Source organism: Zootoca vivipara, chromosome 3 (assembly GCF_963506605.1).
Source record: "Zootoca vivipara chromosome 3, rZooViv1.1, whole genome shotgun sequence".
Classification (NCBI taxonomy): domain Eukaryota; kingdom Metazoa; phylum Chordata; class Lepidosauria; order Squamata; family Lacertidae; genus Zootoca; species Zootoca vivipara.
Window position 1 is genome coordinate 49,465,749 of NC_083278.1, and position 26,336 is coordinate 49,492,084.

The following is a 26,336-nucleotide window of genomic DNA, read 5'->3' on the forward strand; positions in this document are numbered from 1 at the left end:
TATCCCTGTTTGCAAGCAGGGAAACAAGCTAGGAAGTGACAATTAACTCTAGCTTTCTATGCATTGAAAAAGCAGAAGTCAATGGCTTCCAAACAAAGTAGGATATTAAAACATGAATTAATATTTTGGTTTGTTTGGAAGCCATTAACTACAGTTACCTGATCTGAATATAATGAGAAGCTAGAGCTCATTGTAGCTTCATGGCTGTTTTTCTGCTCATGTGGAGGACAAAAATGGCTATATGCACGTCAAGGAGGCGCTTTCATACACTGGCTTATTATGATGAGATACAATTGTACAAATGTGGCCATAGTCACCTAAGGAACTTCCTACAGCTTGTTGGGTTTTAGAACGGTAGGCAGCCAAAGTAACCCAGAGCAGTTTAAACAGCTACCTGCTTTTTCAGTGTAAAGTGTTCTTTGGCTGATGTACTGTTTGCTTATAAAGCTATTTGCTAACTGGATGCAGCACCAGAGACTTGCAGCAGATGTTGCCATTAAAAAACAGTAATGATACAAAGTTTACTTTTGCCATTAAAACCCCTAAGACTATTTAAGAACATCAAAAAGTGCAGCGGTTCGTGAGATTCCCCACCCCCACCCCCTGTTTTATTCACTTCCCAAACACAGAAATGTAATCCATATTATTTTTAAACAGTTAAAAATCACAGCACTTACTAAGTCTCTGTGAAGAACCCAATTTGCGTGCAGATAATGAATTCCATCAAGAATCTGATAAAGTAGTGATTTCACCATAGATCTTGGCAACTGCATGGGTTTCTTGTTTGCTTTTGAGGCACGATGGAACTTGATAATATGCTAGGAATAAATAAAAATATATATTACAGACATGAATGATGATGAAATAAAATTCTTACAATGAATTTTAAAAAATAAAAGCCTTGCATGTTCCAGGTGGCTTTCTGAAACTGAAGCATGCCGGCTAAGGGAACTCTCACGCTGGTGAGTTGCAGCGAGCTATAATATTACTTACCTGAGTGGAACCTTTTTTACATCTACATGCCATCTGGTATATTTTCAGCATCTATTCTCCTGAGGAGGGATTCTACCTGCTTAGTGTTGTTATTGTGACTTTTTGAACCTCAGTAAAATATAATTCAAGAAATATAAATTTGAAGCTTCTCTGGTTCCAAAATCAAATATGGTATGCAAGTATGCCCCATCTTACATGCTTTTACATCTGACACTTCAGAAAATGAAACAATGTGATATGATATTTTAATCTCCTTGGATATAAGATTACTAGGATTGGAATGAATTTTATTTTCAGATTTGCTTCTCACGCTTTCCCAATTTCCATATAATTTCCCATTGTTTTAAACAATTTTATTAAATTTAGCACTGTGTTCTTAAGAGTCATAGACTCTGGGAGATCTGTACCAAAGAAATGTTTGGAGTCAGTGGAAAACAAATTATGGTATGCAAAAAAAACAAAAAAAACCATATATTTTGCTTTGTTTACATTACATGTTTGGGGTAAGAAGATACAGACCAACCTCATAGAAATTCGCCTACCTCATAGCAATTTGTCACAACTTTTGGTATTGGCAGTTAGGCATTGGATTATTCAATATGTGATGTATCTGCGTTGTGTGTCGGAGGTCAGGTTGAGGCCATCACCTACCTCCTAGGGGTATCCCCATTAAGGGGATCCGGCGGTCGTGGATCCTGTCTGATGCCCTATTGGGGTTAGGGCCATGGCATGACCCCCGGTGACATCAGGGGAAGCTTCCAGTTCCTCCCACTGTTCGTTAACCTTTAAGTGTCTCCACACCGGTCGGGGTGGAGTCACGTGTTGTGTTCCCGTCCAGTTGCCTAAGCCAATACCACTCACATGCTATAACCAATAAAGTTGTGGCCTTAATTTGCCCATTAACCTAAAATCACGTGTCCTTGTGTCTTATTTACTCCACGCGGGTCGCGGGTCATCGACACGCAACAAAGGAAAAGCAAGAAAGAGGGGAAGAAGCTAAGAGGGAGCACAGGCAAAGAGAGAGAGTGATTCAGAGTAGGAGTTGTCAGTTTATATAAAAGGACAGGATGCTGGATGAATGCTGAATCTGTTGACCTAAGACTCAACAAATATTACACCAAGCATCAAATAACTTTGTTAGACATAACAAGTACATCCATCACATTAAAATATTCATACTGATTTTTAATTGTATTTTTATTGCTTTTTTAATTTATTTTTGGGGAGGTTGCATTAAATTTTGAATTCCATTAAAAATGTTTTAGCATCTAGCATAGTGTATTACAACTGCTAAACAACAGGCAAAACAACCCCCCCAGCACACACACACACACACACACACACACACACACACTCTACTGTACGTGGTTTGCTAAGGCCCTCAGCAATTTTGAAGTGGTCTGATCTGGGTAGAAGTTTAGGAGCCACTGCTCTAGAGTGTTACTTTAGAGATGTTACTTTGTTAGTAGCACATGCACACACCCAAGAGAATAAAGGGACTAAGTTTTTGCCATGGGTTGTTACAGATTAGTTCAAAGACTTTTTTTCCATTGCAATATCTCTGCCCCAGAGCAGTGAGTCTATTCATATGTGAAGTGCCCTTCCCTGATCGCTGAGATCTAATGCGCATGTATCAGCAGCTGCTCTCCCATATGGAAGGTTTCAAATAAGGTGCAAACCCTGGGAATGCTACACTTGGTCCCCACCTTCCTTCTCCTATCTGCAGCACAACTCCACACCTTCCTCACTGGTCAACCTTTCATCTGCACTGCTGCTAACCATCCTTCCTCTCTCAACCAGGGCTTCCAGACTTGTTTCAAATTCCAGTTTAGAGGGTTAGTTGGTTACTGTTGATGAGAGATAAAATGAAAAATCACACTAAAGCTGACAATAAAAGGAGGGGGAAATTCATGCCAGAAAGAAGATGAGGAGCAGAGAAGAAAATGCCAGTTCAAGGCTATTTTCCAATTTGGTTGGCATTACAACCAGAACCAGGTCTCACCACATTGATGATTAGGAGTTTCCAGGGAAGAAGGGCTGACTTCTTAGACTTAGACACTCAACATCTAGAAAGGCACAAGCTCTCCATAGTGAAGAGTCTATAGAGAAAAAGAGTCTGGGGAAGGAATGCTTATCTTGTGATTCTATACTATTACCTTAAACTTAATCGAAGCTGTACTGTTGTTTAGAATCGTTATGTAATGGATGTCTTCAAGTAGTACAATTAAGTTAGTGCTTTCTGTGGTAAGTTAAAGACAGATTTCTCCACCAGCCCTATTTAAAATATAAACTAAAGCCTGAGGACTTGCATAACCTGTTCACTGGACCAAAAAACTTAAAGCACCCAGAGATTACAGATTACAGTATTTGTAATTGCAAATATTCCTAATTAGGTTTTTCTCCACTTCATTGGCATGCAAACAGCTTAAATGTAGAAAAACAGCTAACGAAGAAACATACAGAAGTTGCAATGCTTAGAAAGCACTCCAGAAACTAAATGCTCAGCCCTATTGCTCAATTTTTATTTAATTGTTTGCAACAACAAAAAATCCATACCTCCAGCATTAAGAAAAAAAAATGGCAATGAACAGCATAAAAGCAACAATAAAATTACATTAGTAAAACAAGTACAAAAGACATCATAAATCAATATATCAGCTTAATACAAAAACCCTGAGGGAAGAGATGAGTTTTAAGCAGGCTCCTAAATGCCAAGGCTTTAGGTGCCTGTATGATGTTCATTGGGGGCATATCCCAAAGGGCAAGGTACCATCACACTAAATGCCCTGGTCTTAGTGGACATTAGACGAATCTTGGGACAATAAGGCCCAATGTATTTTTACTTAAAATATTATTGTATTCTATTTATGATCTGGAGAACAATTTATTTCCTAAAACAAAGTGTACTTGAATTGATGACTCTTAATTAGTAGCATATTGACAAATGAATTGTGAAGTCTTCCATATTTTTGTTTGCCACCCTTTCCTTGGCATGTGTGCCACTGCCCTCTGGCAACTACAATGAGCCTCAGCTCTCCTTCCAACCCTGGAGTGCTAGCTGTGGCAGTGTTCATCCCAGAAGTCAATCCCCTCCCCAGAACCAAGGCTGGGTGGTTCCATAGGCCAAGCTATCTAGAGCAGGCATCCCCAAACTTCAGCCCTCCAGATGTTTTGGACTACAATTCCCATCTTCCCCGACCACTGGTCCTGTTAGCTAGGGATCATGGGAGTTGTAGGCCAAAACATCTGGAGGGCCGCAGTTTGGGGATGCCTGACCTAGAGAATGCTTACCATGCAGGGCCAAAATGAAAAGCCACCACATTCTGTCCCAGAGCAGGAAAGTAGAGCAAGATGCTTCCTGAGTTTAATTAAGACGCATGGAACATTTTAGCTAAGCAACAGCAAAAAAAGAAGAAGAAAAAAGATGTGCTCTCCTGTAGGTGCAGGGCATCCTCAGCTGTGCAGAAGCCAACATAGCAAAGTGAGGATAAAGATTTAGCAACAATAATTTTTGTCTTGGTTTCCAAGTCTAGTCAAAACTATTGATCTCTGGAAATGTACCATCTTCAGATTTTATTTTATTTTTCAAATCTGCCCTTTCTCACAGAACTCCTTCCTATAACACCTATGTGACACATCCACTCTCTTCCTTCAAATTATGCCTCAAATTCAGTCCTTCTGTGATACTTCAGCATAACCCATAGTCCTCATCCCCTACTAAAACTAATCCCAAATATGCACAAATGCCCCATATTTCTCCCCTCCATTCATCACCTTTCTCTAGATTGGATTTTTGATTGTAAAATTCTCAAGAAGAAGGACCTACCTGCCTTTTTGCTTATTATTCTAGTGACAGTAACACAACAAAAAGTATTATCAGTACAACCTTCTGCTTGTTTCTGTCCTAGCTCATTGGTACCCAAGTATGGTCATATTATTTATCACTGAATTATTGTGCTATGAATTTGCAAGTTCTAAACTGAACTGAGATTGGAGTTCTTTTTTAAAATGATGAGCACAAACAATCTGAGGGAGAAAACCTGCTTTATCTTTCTCACATGAAGCAGCTGAGGAAGAAGACATTTGAGTACAGTGAGAAGGCAGAAACTAATACTGTAGTGGCCGTTTAAAACAACAGTAGAGGTTTGAATAAACAAGGGCGGAGAAACACTGGGGGTGCATTAAAAAACAACAACCAGTTTTGACAAGGAGAAATAACACAGGTGTGTGCAAGACAGAAGCTGTCACCAAAAAGCTAACACAACAGGGGCTGCTCATATTGATAATATGGCAGTGAACTTTTCAAACTTTGGTGAAAAGAAAAATGTGGAAGTAATACCGTATATTCCTAGCTTATTAGATCTGGTTTAAGGAGTGCTAAGTGCCTCTACGACCACCTTGCAAACAAAGCTAAAGAAGCTCAGAGAAGCTTAAACAACAACATTTGTACAGTGTGTGGAAAGGAAGGTCATATAGCAGACTATGTCCAAATTCAAACATCAGAGCTCTTTTTAAAGGTCACAAATCAGAAGAAAGTATTCACCTTCTCAGGAAAGTAATTATACCCTGGACTGCAGCACTACTGCTATTGCAAATGTTCCAGCTGTGATGAAATCTAATTGCCTGACCCAGGAAAAGAAAAACCCTGGGCAGGCTTTTTGTTTTTTTAAGAAACAAAACCATGTGATTCTGACTAGATTTCTTGATTCTCTGTCTGGTATATAAAAATAGGAACTTTTTTCAGCATCTTCAACCTCTAGAGACCACCCTGTTCAGTATAGAAATGGTGCACGGAGTTTTAATACAGATTTATGCAACTTACTTATCTAGAACTGTATTTAAAAAGGTACATTAACCAAATCCGAAATATCACTGATTCTATTAACATTTATACTTATTGTACTATGTTTCATTAAATCCATTAAAAAGAAATAGAAATAGAAATGGCTTTTCCCCAGATAGGCCTACTGTTGGAACCAGCAATCTATCAATTAGAAAACATACTGAGGTTTTTCACCAACTTATAGACCTGGTTTGGACATCACATTTAACCACAGTGAAAAACAAAATATGGTGTAAACATGTATGAACAATCTGTTGCTCCATGTTGAATAATGGTCCCTACTTCACTATCTCCCCTGCTCCCACTGTTGCCACGCTAGAGAGGAAACAAAGCAGAGGCTGGTTTTGCACTATGTGAGAACCAGTATTCATAGCTTGTTTATCTCTGAACAAACCATGGGCAGTAAACCAAACCAACATCTGTTCTTGGTTTACTGCTTGTTCTTTATTTGGAGAGAAAAAGTGGCAAGTGCCTGTTCACATGTAATGCGAAGCTAGCTTCTGGTTTGTGTTCTCTCCAGCAGGAGCAAGGACTTTTGAGCAGCGCACTCCAGCACACTGCTCGTTCATGTTAAGCCAAACTTTATTTTTAGCTATCGTTTAATGTGATACTTGAACCAGGCCATTCCAAGAAGGCTTCAAAGCATCTATAGTTGTTTTATTTCTTTAATGTTATGAATGCTTCTATATTTTCCTTATTTATTCCCCAATAAAGCTTGTGATTCCAACTAGATCTTATCTCTGTGCTAAATTAGAACCTTCTTCATATGACTTGGTTTCCTCATAAGCCATGGTTTATTAAATTACTGTTTATTGCGATGACTTAGTGTTTCAAATGAACCTTGAATTGCGGTTTAACTATTTACTGCTAACAAATTACAATCTGAAGCCAGGGCTTATTTTAAGTATAGCTTGGTGTTGACATGTAAATCTAGCATCCATGGTTTGTACAGGCATCCCACTGCAGGCGATCACCAAGAAACAAAGGCATAAGACAACAGCAATTGGAAATCAAGCTATGTACTGGAGAAACAACCCGTGTTAGGAAAACTATGGCTTAGCACTGTGCATGAACCAGGGCATTATTCATTTATTTTACTTGTATTTCACCTTTCTTCCAAGGAACTCAGAATGACACACATGGTTCGCCTCCCTCCCATTTTATCTTCACAAACAACCCTGGGAGGTAGGTTAGGTTACGAAATAGTGACTGGTCCAAAATAACCCAGGGAGTGTGATGGCTGATTAAAGGTTCAAACCTTGACCCACCTGCTACTATTCCACTGCTCGAGTCACTACACCACGATGGCTCTCAATCTAAAATATAAAATGCTACTAGTATAATCAATGACCCAGACTACCATTTTTCTGTCCTGACAATTTTTAATACTACTCTTTATCTATAGCACAGAGCATGCAAACAAGTATGACACCAAGAATGTAAGTGATCTGGGTAAAAAATGTGTCCTTAAACATGTGGATTTTAAAGTTGGTTTTGAAGGAGTAGAGTGAAGGAGCTTTACATACGTTGATTGGGAGGCTGTTCCAAGTGTAAGAGGCAGCATGGAAAGAGACAAAGTTGGGAGTGAGCAAAAAGACAACGGGAAGTGGGGGAGGTGGAGTGATGCTTAGAATAAGTGACAGAGGGGGGAGTTATTCAAAACATGAGGGATAAAGTTTTGGCCATCAGCAAATTTCAGACACTCCCCAGAGAAAGCAAACATTATTCAAAGATGTACATTATGGAGCTCAATAAAGAAGGCATGGAACCTCCTAGAGCTGTGCCCTTAGCAACATTCTTTTCACATTTCATTTCACTTTTTAAGTTTCTCACTAGCCCAAAATAATTAGTTTCTCCACAACTCTGAAATTCCTCCTCCCCGAACTGCATGCTTCCTAAATGATGAAATAGTACAATTGCCCCTATACATATTCTAATGTTTTATACAAAATGCAGTATTAAAAAAAACCAAGAGAGTCAACAGGAATAATGAAGTAGCTAATTTCAAGGATCATAGAATATTCAGATTTGGGGATCCAAAAACACCCCAAAACAAAGCTCTGCTTGCAAAAGTAGAGGGTTGAAGCAATGACCAGAAAGGGACACAAAATAAGATTCTGAGTTAATTCATATTTATTCATGAGAGTCACTTTACCGGAGGACATCCAACACTATTCCAAGAAGGCAGGGCCAGTAATGCAGTTACTACCCACACAAATCTTACTGGCAGAGAGGGAAGCCAGTTTCTTAGTGGTAAGAAATGACAGCATTGGCCCCATCTATGTGGCTTGATCATTTGCACATTCTCAAAGCAATATGGTACCTCCGTTACCACTGCAGGTATATGTGAAGAAGTCATTAGCCTGTGGCAATTGCACATAAATACTTTTACTTCCTTTAACGAGCTGCATGATTTAGTTGGAAAAATATAAAATACCTTTTTCAATGGTTCAGTGTACAAACATAAAGTGGAAGCATATATCTGAAAATTGTTAGTGATAATAAAATGGTGAATTGCACGGAAAGTGACAGTACACAGTGAAATATGAACACTTTGCATTATGACTGCATAGCAGATAGCTAAGAAGTAGTGGTGACCCGACAAACCTATTGTTTGTGTGGCAACTTTCACACAGTGCAAGCAGCATTCAAATGGCAAGATCTGCAAACTGCTCATTTTAGCAGCAAAATATTGTTTTGTGGTTGCTTTTAAAACAAATAAATTCAACTGATGCACAGAGTTAAAGTTCATGCATATAAAATGAAGTTATCCATAATAAGACTGTGATACTTTGGGGATATTAAGTGTACACTTGTTCTTTGTGCAATTAACTTCAATGGGGAAAACTTCGAAAATGAGTGGGTGCACGCTAGTAAATCTGTAAGAACAAGTCTACCCAATTAAACTATACGGAGCATGCAGTAGCATGAAACCTCATGACTTTATATCATTTTGATCCAAGTTTCTTTTTACTTTGAACATTGCATGTGTGTGTGGTTTTTTTCTTCTTCTTGACAATAAGCTATTACTCATGTATTTTGAAATGGCTTTTCAAACTGCTGTTTCCTTGCTACTGTTAAGTTTTACAGAAATTTGTCCCAGACAAGCCTAAATTTCATGTTAATGTAATCCAAGTTCAGTATAGTTTAAATGGATTAGGGAAGATCAGCAGTAATTAGACTATTTCCACCAGAGGTTATTACAAACAAACTGCTAACAAATATGTTTGATTTTCATATTGTACATGATGTGCCAACATAAATGTCCGCACACCAACTTGTAAGCAATATGTGAACAGGCTCCTAATTTACTTATTTTTATTTTTATTAAATATTTTCATGGTTTACAAAGGTACATGCCGTGTCTCTTTTTTCAGGTTGCACAGTCTTTCTTACAAATCAGTTACATTTGTTGTGAGACCTTAGTGTTGAGTATGGTATAAGGTTGGGGAAGAAGAGGGGGGGAGAGGAGGGGTGGGGTGGTAAGGCTTACCGGTATATTCTTTGTATAGCATGCGTGTGGGGTTTTGTGTCAGCGTCAAGTGGGTAGTTTCTCTTTCTATTCATTTATTACAGTACATTTCCTTGGTAGTGAGAGGTACTGGGGGCAGGGTGTGGTTGGTTGTCTGTGGTTGGCAGCAGTGGGGTTTGCTTGCATGGGGAGGGGAGGGCTTGTTGGGTCAGGTAAGCACATTCAGGTCATAAGCCCTGATCTCAAACAGTTATCTGGATTGCAGCATTGCAGGCATAGGTATCAATCAATATTTGCATACTCCCAAAACTATAAAGCATAGAATAGGGCAATGTGAATTAAAACACTGAGAAAACCAGTAATATTACACATCAAAAAAGGGGAAGCTGGGGTGGGAGATTTCTAGTCTTCATGAATAAAAACAAGTCATGCCTCTAAAAACAAGGATGTCTCCAGACTGTCATCATTTTTCAAGAGCAATTCAAGTGCATACTGGATCTTTAGTGCAACAGATCCACTTAAATAATAAAAGAATCGAACTTTTTGCATTTGTAAACTGACAGTGTGGCATGAATAATGATCCACAGGAAAACCTATAACCCCCATCCCTACAAGCAAATCAGGAGGAATACAAAACGAATACTCTATGTCATAGAACCACCCCATAAACAAATCAGAACAAATTTCTATAAAGTCAAAATGAATGAAGTCTGACCACTGTGCAAGCAAATCACAATGATGCTAAATAGACAGGTCATCTGAAGAAGCCCCTTCTTTTAGGCCAACTTTTTAACATAAAAAATAAGTCATTTTGGCACTCAAGCTATGTCTCCATTTCCAATTTGCCTTATGCGGCTGTATCTATAGAATAAGCATATGAAAATCTGCACAAGTTGATAAATTATTCTGAATTCTGGGGTTTTGGATTTATTCATTTTTACAGATTTTTCCCATCCCCAACTATGGATATGCAACCACAGCCAGTCAAACCACCAATAAATTCTGAACTTACCCACAAATCATGTTCGGCATAATCAAACAGCAGCCACACTTTTCTGTCACTATGGGAAAGGAAAACTTTCTGTAATGCAATCACATTAGGGTGCTTCAGTTCTCGCAAAAGCTGTAAGTGAAGAGACAAAATCATCAATGCTTCTGTCACCACAAAATGCTTTTAATTTGTCAAAAAGATTTGAAAATTCCAGCAATTCCAGAATAATCTAAGCACAAGAAGTACCTCATTTACAGAACAATAATGGAGTAATCCTTTCCCCCAAAGTCGTACAAGAGGCGATCAAATACAGTATGTGTATAATCCCCTCCAGGGACCCACATACATTGCCTCAAAAATGAGAGAATTATGGAATTATGGATGCTCTTTGCTGATTCCTCATTTCCAGTGCAGCCCCCAGTCCCACCTTCCCAGTCCCCCAGACCCCACACTGTTCCCCTCTGCCTCTGCAGAATGTTTTCAAGAGGCACAGGTGACATCAGAGGGAAGAACCCTGCAGTGCAAATTGAAACTATCCAACCCCATTTCTTTAGTGCCAGCAGAACTCCACTGAGTGCAAGTCAAGATGCAATATATGGAAATGTATCCTAAAAGCATAGTCCAACTTTCAGTCTAACTCTTCAGTGCTCAGGTTGTTTATTGCATAAAATGATAAATAAATGGAATGCCATGAACAACATAAACCAAAGGCTTTATTTTGTTCTAGGATTAAAACATAGTAACAGTTGGCAAGTTTTATATGGTCATTTAAAAATTATTAAATGACCTTTACAATCTACTGGCCTATGATCACAAAAAAGAGATCAGTATGAAGTTCAGGAAGGTTATTATTTAACCTGCCATTTCACAATAATTTAATTTCTCTCTTTTCTCCCTTCCCAATTTTTAACACAGGGTATTTAACTCAGCATTCTTAAATATAACCTTTAAGAAATGTCAATCTCTCATGGATTTTGACTTTGACAAAAGTTCAAATTTTGCACATATATTTAATTACTAAACATTGCATAATCTGGACATTCTCAAATATAACAAATTATTGTCATACTGGCCATGTCTTTAAAATATTAAGTATATATAAGGGGGGGAATTGTGTTGTTGGCAGTGTTTAGGTGAAAAACATCTGGAAGTACTTTTGTGATTTGTGGGTTGATTCTGCCACAAGGGAAATCTCCTTAAAATACAATGTTCAGCAAAGATCGAATGTGCTTTCTTGGAAAAGGCCAGGGCCAGTGAAGCAACAGACTCACTCACAAAAGATAAAGCAAGCCATATGAAAAGGAACAGAGTTCATCTCTAAATCAATACAAAAAAGGTGCCAAGCTTTAATCCAGGAGAGGCAGAATGAGAGGAAGGGAGAAGAGGATGCCCTGTCCTCCACTGGCTTCTGCTTCATCCACTGCCAGTGTACAGCCCCCCCCCGGGGGGGGGGAGTGGGAGGAGGTTCCTCATCCTTGCTTCCTCATTCTTGCTTTAATCTGTTATTTGACATAAAGCTTAAATTGAGTAACTGATGAAGCCTATTTTTATAACAGTGAGCCAGAGAGCAAATAATCTCTTTTATTTGCCTAGGCTATTTTGATGCAGTCCTCTAACAAGAAATGAAAAAGAGCCTTAGAAGATAAGACGACCGCTTTTTCAATCGGCACATGGCAGCAGCTTATTAAACTGAAATAATTCTTACACTTCTTTCATTAGCTCCACAAGGCACCTATACTGATGTTCTGGCAATTTGAAATAACTATTGCTCCAGGCCAACAGAGGCTCTTGTCAGCGAGAATGAATTTTTGCCTATTCTGCAGCCCATAGAGCCACCACCTCCCATGTGGTTCTGGAGGGTCTTCTAACCTCCAGAGCAATTTATTTTTCAAAGGGCATAGAGGTTGCAAGGGAACGTTAGCTAAAATCACCTCTCCCCTTTTACTGACAGGAGCCTTTGCTGGATCAGAGCTTAAATACAGAGCTTATGCAAGTCATGGGGAAAAGAAAGTACATCCTCCTTGAATTCTGTGGTTTTTCATATGAGGACATAATAACAATCCTCTGTTCCTTAGCAGGTCTTAAAATCTTGGGGATCTGGGGGACAATTCAGCTAATTTCCTCCCCTTCAGGTCCAAGGTCTAGGTGGATAAAAGGAGGGGGGTATTTCATTACTTATGTTATTAACAAAGCCCAAGTTCCATACCACTGCCATCATTTAGTATCACTTGCACCCTTAGCATATTAAATTTCCAATAAGCCCTGATAATTGTGGGGTGGAGGTATGGTACAAAGTTGAACATAGTTACTATATTTAACAAAGATAAATAATAAACAAACATTCATGTTTATTTATTACAAGATTATGTAGCGCCCAATCTTGTGGTTACTTTAATATGGAGTACAGCTTATTTTACACTACAAAACCAATACAGGTTTGATGAAACAGTTAACTTATTAAAACTCCTTTGCCGGATTGCCCTTGTATTTACTCCACCCCAGTTAAGCCTCACCAAGACTAAAACAGAGTGCCTTTGTTGAAACCTCTGTTTCAACTCCTACTGATTGTTTGGAGCATAGATGTGTTTTTACTGTGCTATCCTGGAATCTTCCTCTGGCTTTTCTACCCTAGAATTCCAAGCAGCCTCTCATTTCTTCACCTTTAATGCTGTAGACATATTTTCCCCTCATCTCTTTTAGCCTGAGCCAAGTTATTCAGCTACCCCAACAAGTCTTCGGCTACCAAACCACTCTTGTCTTCCTTTTGGGTCTTCCTTTCTCTTTCTTGACCCTCTTTCTCCGCTGTCTTCTTGCTGTCCACCACAAATACTATCAACAGGGCCTTCTCTAGGCTTGGGCTGGGTGGCGCAATGCGCCAGGGCGCCTGGGCACCAGGGGCACCGCTGTGCCGCCAGACAGCTGGTGTTTGCACTGTGCTGTGCCAGACAGCTGATGAGAAGGACTTTCCTCCCTTCCAGAGGGAAGTGATTGCGCGTGGGGCCCACCTCCCGCGTCTGCAGGGGGCGTGGTCGCCCCCTGCACCAGCCCCTCCCCACCGCATCATACCCCCCTGCCAGCCAATAAGGCTCACGGGGGCGGAGTCCAGCTCAGTTTAAACTGCTGTTGCGGCGGGGGAATCTTTCTCTTTGCTTCATGCTGGAATTCCGGCGAGTCATCATGGTGCGCGCCACAGCGCCATGGCGTCACAGAGCTCCTGAGGGCAGCCAGTGTGTTCGCGCTGCCCGAACGGCTCCTGAGACCGCTGCCGCCGCGTGAGTGCCAGGGGTGCCCAGTGGACCAGCTGAGAAGTTGCCCCCCCCAGCGAACATAACAGGCCGGAATCAAGGGCACCCTCCACCGATCAACCACCGATCAGGCGGAACCCTGGGGCTCAGAGGCCTGGGACCTCCCGCCTCGCAGCGCGCCGAGGCCTCAGAGCGAGATAGAGGAAATCATTAAAAATAAAAGCCCTGACCTTTCTGCTGCCGCCACTGCGCTCAATCTAGAGAGGGAGAGGAGTTCCTCGGGGAGAGGAGCCTCGGACTCATCATCCCCCCTGCTGTTGCTGCACCACCACAACGGGGTCACCCAGCCACCCAAAGCTCTGGGGCCAGAGGGACCCCGGGGCGAATGCAGGGTGAGGAGGCGTAAGGAGGAGGTCCTGGCCCAGCTGGCCCGCCGTTGAGCTACCACCGCTGCCGAAAGCAAGGGTGAGGTAGGAGGACTTCCTAAAAAAGGTCAACAACTCTGGGAAATGGAGGGGGCGGAGGGATCTTCGCACCACGGTGCCAGACATGCTTAAGACGGCCCTGACTATCAACAAATACTAACTCCCTCTCTAATCAACACAAACTGACACAACCAACACCAACTCTCCCTGACTGACTAGCACCCAGCCGTATATTCACTTATTCTGGCTCCTCTAGTGTAGCCTTAGCAAACCACACTGTCTAACTCAGAATTCTAAATCTGAAGCCACCTACCAGAATATACGTATCTTCTAACCTACTCTTGCACACAGGCAGATGTGAAGGGCCTCTACATTTTTATAGTTTAAATTTCTAAAGTTGCAAGAAGTACAAGTGCAAGTGCAAGATGCTTTTACAATTTATTGTAAAAAAATTGTAAAAGCATCACTAAATGCTAGATCCTTCAAACAGGCCGGATGCTGACTGCTCATAGCTTGCAGAACTACTGGGATGCCAGTTTCGCCTTCAAAACCAGAATTAAGAAGACAAATCACTTAACCAACTAAGAATGGCTATCCACTGCCTAGGATAACTGGTGTGCAGCCATCTGAAACTGAGCAAAGGAACTGAAATGCCCTTAGGATTTTTTTACACAATAACTATAGCTTATTGAATCCTTGAATTTTAAAAATACTTTCTTGTGCATTGTTGGCAAGTGCTGCTTTTCTTTTTTAACTACAATTGCTCAAATCATGCAACACCCTTGTTCCATAACAAGCATTTTGAAAAGCAGTTGTTCTATAAATAATTTCATTTCAAGATCTGAAAATGTTCTGGCATTAATGAACAGCATTCTTCTTAAACAAAAGCATTTCAAGCAACTTTAAAAAGGATTATGCTTTGATTCAAGTAAAGGAAATGAGACAATTAGCATTGTGCTTTCATTCCATGGGGTTCACAGAAAGAGCATAAATAAGTTTGGCACTTTTACTGATAGGAGGCACAGTAAAATATCACAATCACTAGCCTGTATATTTTTAAATAGGGATGGGCTAAGCCTCTAATTCCATCCTCTTTCAGTCTTGCTGGCTCTTGATCATAGCAGTGTTCCATCCCATTGCGTCCCCTGGTGCCCTCTGCATCCAATTCATCTGCACTTGTCCTGCATTCTGTGCACACTTAACGTAAAATCAGCAAGTTCAAGAGCATCAGATCAGGCTACTGCACTGCAAAGTGGACCAAACAAATTTCCTCCTATGCCTAATTTTTAGTGCAAAGGTAAGAAGGTAAAGGGTAAAGGGACCCGTGACCATCAGGTCCAGTCGCGGACGACTCTGGGGTTGCGGCGCTCATTTCGCCTTATTGGCTGAGGGAGCCGGCGTACAGCTTCCAGGTCATATGGCCAGCATGACTAAGCTGCTTCTGGGGAACCAGAGCAGCGCACGGAAACGCCATTTCCTAACCTGAGGTGTGCTTTCGCTAATGGGGCCTCCTGCTGCCACTGGTGCGCGATTTCTGTTCTTATCCTGGAGCAAAGTTCTTAACCTGGAGCAACCACTTCCTGGTTAGTGGAGTTTGTAACCTGAAGCGTCTGTAACCCGAAGCGTCTGTAACCCGAGGTACCACTGTATACCACACCCAATCATAGTGACCAATGCGGGAAGGTAAAAACGGTAGCAGAAAGTTTAATAAATCAGGCAAGCTATGTTGTGACGTGGGGGTTTGTGATTTCAGCTCTCTTGACATAATATGCTGCAGACAGTTCTCTAGTAACACTTCTTTATTAAAGTAAACAAGACTGAGGGCAGGAAGGCTACATTTATAGGGACAGGGAACTAGCTAGAAAGGGATACATTTTGGAGGGAACAATATCAGGCAATTACAGTGCTGCCTTTTGGAGGAAACCAATAAGACAGAGGATCCAAATACAGCAGCTTAAATGAACCAATAGTAGCTGTACCCTCTGGAACCAAAAGGCAGTTACTTTATCCTAATGCAAATACAGACAATAATAATACAGATATAAAATCCTTTGACTCAATACACAACACTCTCAAATAGTCCATTTTGTGGCTCCAGAAAGAGGATTAGTTTAAGAAACAAAGGAAGCTTTGGCCTCCTTCCCAGTATTCCTTGCCTTCCTTCATTTTTATTGTTTTGAACTCAGATCACAGGTAGGTAGCCGTGTTGGTCTGAGTCGAAGCAAAATAAAAAAAAATTCCTTCAGTAGCACCTTAAAGACCAACTAAGTTTTTATTTTGGTATGAGCTTTCGTGTGCATGCACACTTCTTCAGATACACTTGAAACAGAAGAGTCAGACCCTTATGTATATACAGAGGGTGGTGGGGGTGGGTGGGAATGGGTGATGGGCTGATGGGAGTGGTAAACCTGTAGATGGCTGTTAACGACTGATGATGACTGCAATTGGTCCTGCGGGGGGAAAGCAAGGGCTGAGGCGCTAAAGAAAGCTAGATCATGCATAATGAGATAAGAATCCTATGTCTTTGTTCATCCCAGGTGGCTCCATGGTTTTAAGCTTGGTAATGAGTTCCAATTCAGCAACTTCTCTTTCTCAGATCAGTTCAAGATCCAAGTGAGCACCACTACACCCTTCCCTTCCTAGTCCCATTCAAAGAAGATTTGTAACATAATAGGCTCCAGGCACCTGCAGAATTGGGGAAAGCCCCAGCTCCCCCCTGCAACCAACCCCAAATACTCCAATCTGGTGCTAAGAATGTTGTCCATATTCAGTCCCTGCCTCTTCATCTCAGGAGAACTAATACCGGTATTATGGTTTGATTAACCAATGCTTTTTTTGCTCTTATCAGCCTGCATATTAAATCAATGTTTTGCTTTGTAATAAAACTATGCATTCCATTTCTGAGCACTGGCCTGTTGTCTGAATACAGTCTCTCAATGGCACACCATGATTCTGAGAAAAAGACATGTATACACAGTCATAAACATGCATGGCTCAGCTTTATGAGCTTGCCTTTTATAGGTTCCTGGTCTCCTGTTATTTGTTGAATAACAGGCCCATGCTTGGTTATCCATTCCCCTCCTAAAGAGGTGATTGAGCTATAAATGCAGGATGACAGAAATATCCTAGAAGTGGGAGGAACTAAAGGAAGAGAATCTGTGTCTCGCACCTGGTGGCATATTCAGCTAGTGTACCATTTCATATTTTGTCAGTGGCATACAGGTCAGAAATAGTCACTACTGCTGAGGATTACATTCACAGATTTAACTTTTCATTACTGAAAAATGAATACATACCCCCTAAGGTAATAAGCACCAAATTTCTATTTTAAACACCTTTATTTTTAAAAAGTTATTTCACTACCTCCAGCTACCCAAACAGGGAGGTGTTCAATTTATACACTCAGTCCAAAAACCATGTAATCTCTCTTAATAAACACATCAGAGCATTTTCATAAGATCCCTTCTAATGATGGCACAAGTTCAAGAAGCTCCAAGCTAGAAATTGCTTTCAAACCCAACTGGAGTGGTACCAAATGTTCTGCAAAAGGTTTTTTTAAAATAATTTAACTTTCATATGCACACACACATCCCACAAATATTTAAAAATCCCTAGGCAGCTATCATAAATCACAATAAGGTGATTATAGGAGGGGAGGAAATCTATGTACAGTACATAAAACATTCAATAAAATAACAAGAAATAATGGAGCAGGGTTATGTATTTGATGTGCCTGGAAAAGCCTGCCCGACTAGATGGCTGTTCAGGATTTATTTAAGGCTTGTCTCTTAAATTTAACAAAATACTTTTTTAAAAATAGTTGTGTATTATACTTGAATAAAGTTTCAATTAAGACATTTATCATATAATTAAACCTAAACTTTTACAGAAGTTTTTTTTAAAAAACAACAACAACCCACCGTTAATTGTAAACTTATTTAAGCATTGTATTCACTTACTGCTATTTCTCTACATGCCGACATGGATATCCCTGTACCTTCAATCTGCTTCAATGCATACTCCTTTTCATCTTTTCTGGAAAAAGAAAACAGTAAATGGTACAGGGCTTATTTATATTTAAAATAGTTAAAGAACACACATACTAATTAATCTCTAGTCTATATTTGTCAGGGATGACAAAGTTCTTCTATTAACCAGAAAACAATAAATCTGGCATGTGATATTCTAGTGAAAATACCTCCTCTTGAAATGGCAGTTTTCCAAATACCACCAAAAAACAGAACAAAAACAAAACATGATGAAGATATGGTATTTTAACAAAAGCACACAGGGCTGCACCAAGCATAGCCTGAAAACCTGGAGAATTCCCAAGATCTAAGCAGCCCAGCTGCACTAGCCAACAACAGCAAGAAAGAATCTCACAGGGAAACAGAAATATAGCTGCACCCAGGAAATACAACTAAGACAGACAAAACAAGCTAGCTCAACCCAAAAACCTTAGACAAGTTACAGAGTTAGCACCAACAAGGTGCAGGGATTATGGCACGGATGAAAGTGAAGTTGAACCTTTCCCTGCCTATCTGTGATAAATGAACATTGCTTCCTAGTGCAGTAATTAGTCTTCTGAAAACATCTCCCATTGGTACCAACAGGATCATTTTTGACACCAAACTGCAGGTTGAGTATGTTTGTGCATGTGTTTTTCACTGGAACTGGTGCTGGGGAAAGAAGGGCTAAACCTCTTGATGGGTTGAATGCCTGAATAATAGGCAATTGGAGGAGAGAGACTGTACAGTAGGATTAAATTTTAAAGCTATTCGGACATGCTAGCCACGCATGTTATTCACAGTTTGATTCTCTGTCAAGTGATAAGAGAGGAAGCTGGTCTTACCGTATTCTTGACATCTACTGGGAAGTGAACAGTCCACATACTGCAAGTTTAAGACTGCTTCCCCCATTCCTAATGGGTTTGAAGCTGGTGCTTATGTGGGCGACATCTGCCTCCTCAGTTGGGTGCATACCAAGTCAGAGATGCAAAGGCACCAGGGAAGAGGGAGATTCCAAACTGCCCACCCCCAAATCATGCTACTGCAAAAACTGAGAATCTGAGAATATAATAATCTTTCTTTGAAAATAATAAGTGAAATACTTTTTGGAAGAAGCATTGAAAACAAAGATTGTTAGTACTCCATTTAAAGAAGGATCAGGTATCAGGAGATGGGGAAAGACCTCTGCATAAGAACCACAAGAACCTGGAGAGCAACTGGAAGACAGAGAAAACAATACTGGGCTGAACAAATAGCCTTGCCTACTATGTATATAAAGCAGTTTCCAGGTACTGTCTTTGGACTTTTAAAAAAAGCAACAATTTTGTCTGGAAAATGTTTCAGAAGTTGAATACAGAGCATGTTAAGCATGTTAAGATATATGACTCAACAACTTGTTCTTGCAACGTAAAACTAAGACCTTTGCATGGGGAAGCTTCAGACTCCAGACTGTTCTTCACTTTCCGCAGATTCCTCCCTCTTCTGCATCAAGTGACATAAAGCCCAATGAATGCTTGTCAAACATATACAACCAATGAAAAAACTAACATGTGTAAGAGAGTGAAGAATCTTCTTTTCAATTCATGCTATATTCCATTTTCAGGTTGTCCATGAAGGTCAAAATGAAAGTTTGAAATCAGAACTATCTTTCAGATACTGATCAGAAAAGGAATTTGAGCTATGCTAGTTGTTTCAATGATATATTATTTATACCCAGCTTGGTTTTAAGATACCAAGGATGCAATCCTATACACACTTACCTGAAACCAATGAACTCTATGGGTTAAACTCAAGTAAAACATGCTCAGGATTGTAGTCCTAGTTTTCTATATAGTTAACTTGGATCAGATTTCCTGGTGCTCTCCATACATTATTGGACAATTGCCAACTAGTTGTTGGGAGTTACAACAGTATCTGAGTTGTGTGTCTGTGCTTATGTACATGTTTGCATATGTTTCAAGCCAGTGGTACCTCTATTTACGAATGTTTCTACTTACGAACGGAGCTCCGTCCGCCATCTTGGATGCAGTTTAGATAGGATTTTTTCTACTTACGAATTTTTAGATAGGGTTGCTTCGACTTACGATTTTTTCACCCAATGCATTCCTATGGGATTCGACTTACAAATTTTTTCGACTTACAAATGTGCGTTCGCAGGCCCGTCCTAGCCATAGAGGCTAGTGGCGGAGAACCATGGCACTGGGTGCTGGAGGGCGCTGGAAGGGCGCCAAGTGAGCGCAGTGTTCTGGCGATCTGGCCAGGACTGTGCTCCATGAGCTGAGAGGCTGCGCCACGTCTCTCTCCTTCTCCGAGGACTCTGCGCTGCCTGCGCCTCCTTCTCGTTTCCCCAGTGCTGGGTTCCACTCAGTCGAGCTTCGCCACCAGCGGGTCCTTGGAGAGGCTCTGGAGCCAAGTCTGGCCGCTCAGGAGCTGGTTTGGCCAGCAAGGCTGCACTTTCAGAGGGGGCCGCTGGAAGGACCTTAGCGCCAGGGCGCTGGATGGGCTTAAGACGGCCCTGTGCGTTTGAAATGCATTAAATTCGTAAGTAGAGGTACCACTGTACCTAGTGGTCTCCAGGGTTACCAAAGCATTCCGCTTGGATAGTCTGTGATAACAGTTATGATGTGACAGTTCAATTGTTGTCAGCTGGAAGCTTATGTTCTTCCTTTTATGCCAACATCAGGTATGGAAAACTTGAGCGTTCCTGTACAAGATCCAGGTTGTTCAATGAGGATCATACTCAAATATTCATAGGACAGCAGCATTTGTAAAATGTTACGTGTCTATTACAAGAAACTACAAAATCAGTAGACACTGACCAAACTTTGCTCACTGAGGAGAAACTGAGCATAGAATCACTGGACCCAATACTTCCACAATGTCAAACACGAACTTATTTTTATACACATTATTTTCATTTTAGCTATTATACCCCATGTTTTACACAGTAACACCTGTGGTTTGTATGGGAGGATTCATTCTATTTGCAGCAGAGTATTGGACATAGTGGACACCTCTGATAACAGGAGAGGGGAGCCAACATGCATCCATTTCCCAACCTCTGTTAGCTACCCTCACTACCTCCCATGCTGTTCTAGAGGGCTCCTATATAGAAAATAGAGTAACACCAGGTCAGGGTGGGGTTGCAGAGGAGAGTCAGACTCAGCTAAAATTTCCTCCCACTTCCATTATCAGAGATGACTGCTGGATCAGAAATCCTTAAGTTTAAGGACCACCTACCTACTAAGCCCTAGACACGCTTCAGGGAGCATAACCAGAGCAGGTGTTGCTCTGACTACCTGGCAGATGGGCAGACACAATCTGATCTTCTGCCTTCCTCAAGCTATCAGGGCCTGCTCATTAAAGTGTAAAATAGGTACTCTGCCTAAAGCCGGCAAATTCTTTTTAATTGGCGGAGGGGGGGATATAGGGGGCCACAAAATCCTTTTGACATTGTAGCTTCATAGGAAGGAGCCCATTGGAACAGCCAAATAAAAAACTTTGAAAAATTAAATGATGGGGGGGGGCAGACTTGCCCATAAGGTAAGGTAGCTCTGTGGCAAACAGGAATTCAACATGCCTCATCCTTTTCTGTTACAGAAATTAAATTATAAGAAAAGTTTAACCTGTTGGCATTCTGACTGTTAAACATTCTACTACTCATGTGTAGCTCCCCCGACTTATATTTGGACTCTCCACCCCACCTGCAACAGAGGATATATTTGGTGGGACTGGATTTCACGGCCAGATATAGAAACGAGCACTTTACTCATACTATAACCCCAGCATAATTTGTAGTCCCTGCAAAAGGGTGGTATCGTGGGAAATGGAAATGCAGTTTAGGGATCCAGGTCGGTTTCTGTTAACTCATTCCCACCCAAGGAGTGTTCCCAAGATATTCAGCTCTGGCAAAGGACAAAGGGCTCAGTGTCATTGATCCCATTCTGTGTAAGTAACTCAGAGTTTGCAGCTGGTACAATCAAGAGTCTTGCTGCTGCTGTGTTCCTTGCCTCGCCCTTGAAGTTTCTATACCGCCACCACAATCCAAATTCACTATACAGTAAAAATAAATAAATGCACAAGCTTTGAGAATATGGACAGCTAGTGACACTACAGCTGGTTTTGCCTTTCCTTGGCGTGCCTGCTTAAGCTACATTTAAAGTCAGCTACTTGCATGCACCTTGATGTGAGACATCATGCTCAGTTGTGCTGTCTGCTTGCAGCACACTGTAGACGAGATCATGTAAATTCTTTAGGCAGGGGTGGGAAAGAGCATTAATGTGTAAAGGATACCTGCCCTGGGGCAGAGAGCTGGCTTCCTAGAAGCACCTCTCCTCATATCCAGCCCTTAGATTTTTATGAACCATATGTCACATTCATTATAAGGTTGTACAACCGCATGCTATGCATCATCATCCTAAAATAGTTTCCTACTGGCAGTGTCACCGTCCTGAAACCAAAGCCTTCCCCCTAGACACAACTCATGTTAGAAATTGCTATAGTACTCAACAGAAATACTGAAGAAAACTGAAGAGAATTGAAATCACAAAATGATAGAGATACCAGTATCAATAATGTGATCCAACAAGTTAATAAGCTATCTTTAACACCCTTTATATATTTGGATAGAAATAAATGTCAGAAACAAGACAGGACAGATGATGCATACCTAAGCAATTACTATCACACCATAAGATTTGTTCTACGCATAAATCCCACAGAAATATGATTAAGCCTATGCAATTTTTAATATTTAGCCTGGAGAAGAACAATAAAAATTGAAGCATAAGCCTACTTACTGAGAAAGCTATGAAATGAAAAGCAGACATGCTTAGTTCATTGCATATTATACTGTTAATGAATTCTGTGGGCAACTGTCCCATGTGCTGACCTACATATAATGTGCATTATTTTTTCCTATACTTAATTTTATTTACACAAGAAATTAATCAAGCCTGATTCAAGCACTGCCAAGCCCATTAGCAGCCATCATTTAGTTTTGTTTAGTCAACATGAGCCATGCCAGGTTCTAGTGGCAGTGACTAAACCACCAGCAGGCCAGCAGCACCTGTTGAGATTAAAGTTGCTATTCGTGTAAAAAGGTTATCAGCTCCTAGTTTTGTTTCATGCATGGTGACAATATAATAAAGCTGAAGTTAAATTATAAAACATGTAGAAGAAATTATCAACAGGAGCTCATCAAATCTCATACACAGGAGCCATATCCCACTATAAACAAAAAGTTTAACAAACACAGAAGAGGAAATTAAATGTATTACATCTTCCTATAGTTCCCTGATGAGAGGCTATGAGACAACCTAACTGCTACTAAATTGCAAGGAAATCATATTGGTTTCACCTACAACCATGAGCCTAAACGGAGTATGTACAGGTAACTCAACATCTTTCTGTTCGGTTCAACATTCCTATTCACTTTGGTGGCATTTTGACCAGTCAAATAATGTAAAATAGAGGCCAAGTATTGAAAGCATTAGTTTATTGGAACAAAAAAAAATACATAAATTGAAGTATGTCAATTACAAAAATATATGCTTTGAAGAAGCCTCCAGAATCCAGACCCCCCCCCAAAAAAAAACCTTCCAGAGCACCAAGTTACATCATATGGTGGCCCCTTTTCCATAAAAAGTGCAATGAATAAAGCTTCTGGGAACTAGAACAAAGAGTCTCTTAGAATGTGCAGAGTTATTTTCTGAGGGGAAATCTTTCCAAAGTGCCATTAAGCATGTGCAGGCTGCCTTTCCTTTGAGAAGGGGATGCTTCTCTCACCTGTCTATACCCTCATCATCAACCTACCCACTTAAAATGGCAGAGGTCACATGGATGCTGTACTGCTTGAAAAGTGGCCCGTAACACTTTTCAAGGAAGCTGGCTGGCTAGCTAGCCAACATAGCGCCCAGAAGATGCTAGCTGCTAGTTACAATGGCTATGCTCTACCTCCACGGTCAGAGGCAGTATGACTCTGAATACCAGTTGCTGAGAACTGCAGGTGGGTAGTGCACTGTTGAGCTCATGTTCTGTTTGAGGACTTCACACAGGCATCTCGTTGGCCACTGTGAAAACAGGATGCTGAAGTAGATGGGCCATTGGCCTAATTCAGCAGACTCTTATTATGTCTTAAGATCAAAACACAAACATACACACTGAATCTCACTAAATGCATCCTATGGAATGGTGGCAGCCACCTCCACGGCCCTCCCATAAAGCAGCAGAATGATAGGGAGCAGAACATGTGCTTGTATCTACAACACATGCAAACACTTCACTACAAATGCTGACGTGAACCCTTCAAACCTGTGAAGACTCTGTGTGTGTGTATTTGCTCTCTGCAAGCTTCTTCCTGAGCATTGTGCTCATGTCCAGAGACACCAGACATTAAGTGAAAGGACAGAAGGGAAAGTTAGGCCATGTGGCCTAAATTGGGAATGGAGAATGGGTAAGTCTTTTGAGGCGAGTTGAAAGGAATAACCAGTCCTATCTGAGAGGCTAGAGCGTGCATGTGAGAGTGACCTCCCTCACTCCCACCAAAGTGGGAGACAAAGGCTCTATAGTCCTTACATTGCTATCAGGTGAGCCTATGATGGGAAACAGTGGTAAGCTGAGACTTACACAAGGGCATTCTTGATTTCATAGAACATTTGATGATGGAACTTTTGACCAAATTCAAACAACAGGCAGTCTATTGACATAACTGTTCTATTAACTAAGATCCCAAGCCAACAGGACTATATTTGCCTCTTCCCTAGAAGGATTGTACAACACTAACTACCCCAGCGCACATTCGCACACAAGCACACACTATGACGCCAGAAGGCAGCACTCCTCTTTACCTTCTGCTGAATATTCTGCTACCTCCAAGGCTTGAAGTCCATATACGAAGCCCGATGGAATCTATGGACACAGCAGAAGTAAAAGGCAGAGATTTATGTAGATATACAAGATTTACGTCTCAACAGTGCCAAATACCTAGATATCCACTGAGCAGTTCTTTAATAAATAGGCACACCATTTGGAAACATGATAGTTACCAGTCCAAGACTTTCAAGGAAGTTCAGGAGTCACCAAAGCAACAAATAGGTAAAGATTATTCTTTGATATTAAACAGAAATATTTGAGAGTTGAAAGTGTTTGTGAGTGGCTTAACTTCCCAGAACATACCCACAAATAAACACATTTCATTGTCCAAACTTTTGCTTGGCAGGGGGTTGGACTGGATGGCCCTTGTGGTCTCTTCCAACTCTATGATTCTATGATTCTGGTTAAACACATTTTGCAAGTTTCTGAAACAAAGATTTTTTTAAAAAAAAAACTTTAAAAAAAACTTCTTACCAGTGGGATGAGAGTAAACTTTATGAGCAATCACTTGCGCTTTCAAACCATCTTAAACTCACTGGAAAAAAATCATCTGTATCCACTTCAGTATTGCTGAACTACATGCAGTACACAAAAGCAGTTATGGCTACCTTGAAAATACAACTTACTCAAAAGTGTTTGTTTGTTTTTTCAAAGTAAGCACTGATAAGATCTTCATTTACCTTTTGTGGAATATAAATGAATATCTTCACTTATCCTACTTTTATCACACATGAGCTAATAAGCTCTTTATTTGAGGGGGGGAGAGGTGATTCAAAATCCTCTCCATTTATAGCAAGCTAGCTATGTCCCACACAGTACAGGACCACCAGCCAGTTTGACATAGGAGAAAATTCCATTCCTCCTGCCTCAAGGAGAGGGTGAGAAGAGAGGACAAAACATTATGGGAAAACACTTGAGAACAAATGTATATTCAAAAGTTATCAACAAAAACATAGAAACAGTACTATAAGGAACTAATAAACAGTGGAAACATTTGCATGGATGCAGCAGTGACCACAATATCATTCATGATAAGAAGCCTTTTGAACATCAGTACTGTAGTTCAGAAACTGACCTGAATCAGAAGTTTATACTAAGTATTTTTTAAAAATCAGGATTCCAGGTACAGGTGGCAAAAACTAAATTACCACTTAAACATTTTCCAAAACAGCACCATTTGCACTATATACTGCAGGACAACTGTAAAAATGAATGGCTATTTGCAAGCGGGTCTGTCACCTTGCAATCACACCTGCTTTCTAGCCCTTCTGAAGAGAAGAATTACACTTTGAAACTCCTGAAACACCACATTAAAAGTAAAATTGTTTTTGAAGACAGGTTACTATCAAATTAAGAATAATTTCTGAAATATTTATTCAAGCAGTAAATAGAAAAATCTGCTCAAATCAATTAGAAGCAAACAGAGAGATCAGTGGAAGGTCTGTGTGTATTATCATTGCTCCTACTGTGCTATAGAACTTCATAAC

At 40.6% G+C, this 26,336-nt stretch overlaps 1 protein-coding gene across 8 annotated transcripts in view; it reads right to left on the minus strand.

Moving 5' to 3' along the window:
* Positions 1-26,336, minus strand: part of CDK19 (cyclin dependent kinase 19) — an 86,050-nt gene that overhangs the window by 41,402 nt on the left and 18,312 nt on the right. For 4 of the 8 annotated variants that reach the window (XR_004692190.2, XM_035109070.2, XM_035109071.2 and 1 more), the window contains exons 2-4: positions 17,929-18,004; positions 10,321-10,431; positions 678-818 (exon numbers count right to left, since the gene is read on the minus strand). Coding sequence is in view for 7 of the 8 variants with exons in the window: in XM_035109070.2 (XP_034964961.1) it covers positions 678-818; positions 10,321-10,431; positions 17,929-18,004 (328 nt within the window). In the remaining variant the exon portion in view is untranslated. Of the gene's footprint in view, positions 1-677; positions 819-10,320; positions 10,432-17,928; positions 18,005-24,824; positions 24,886-26,336 lie in introns of all 8 variants that reach the window. The other 4 variants (XM_035109073.2, XM_035109074.2, XM_060272633.1 and 1 more) reach the window with 3 other exon arrangements.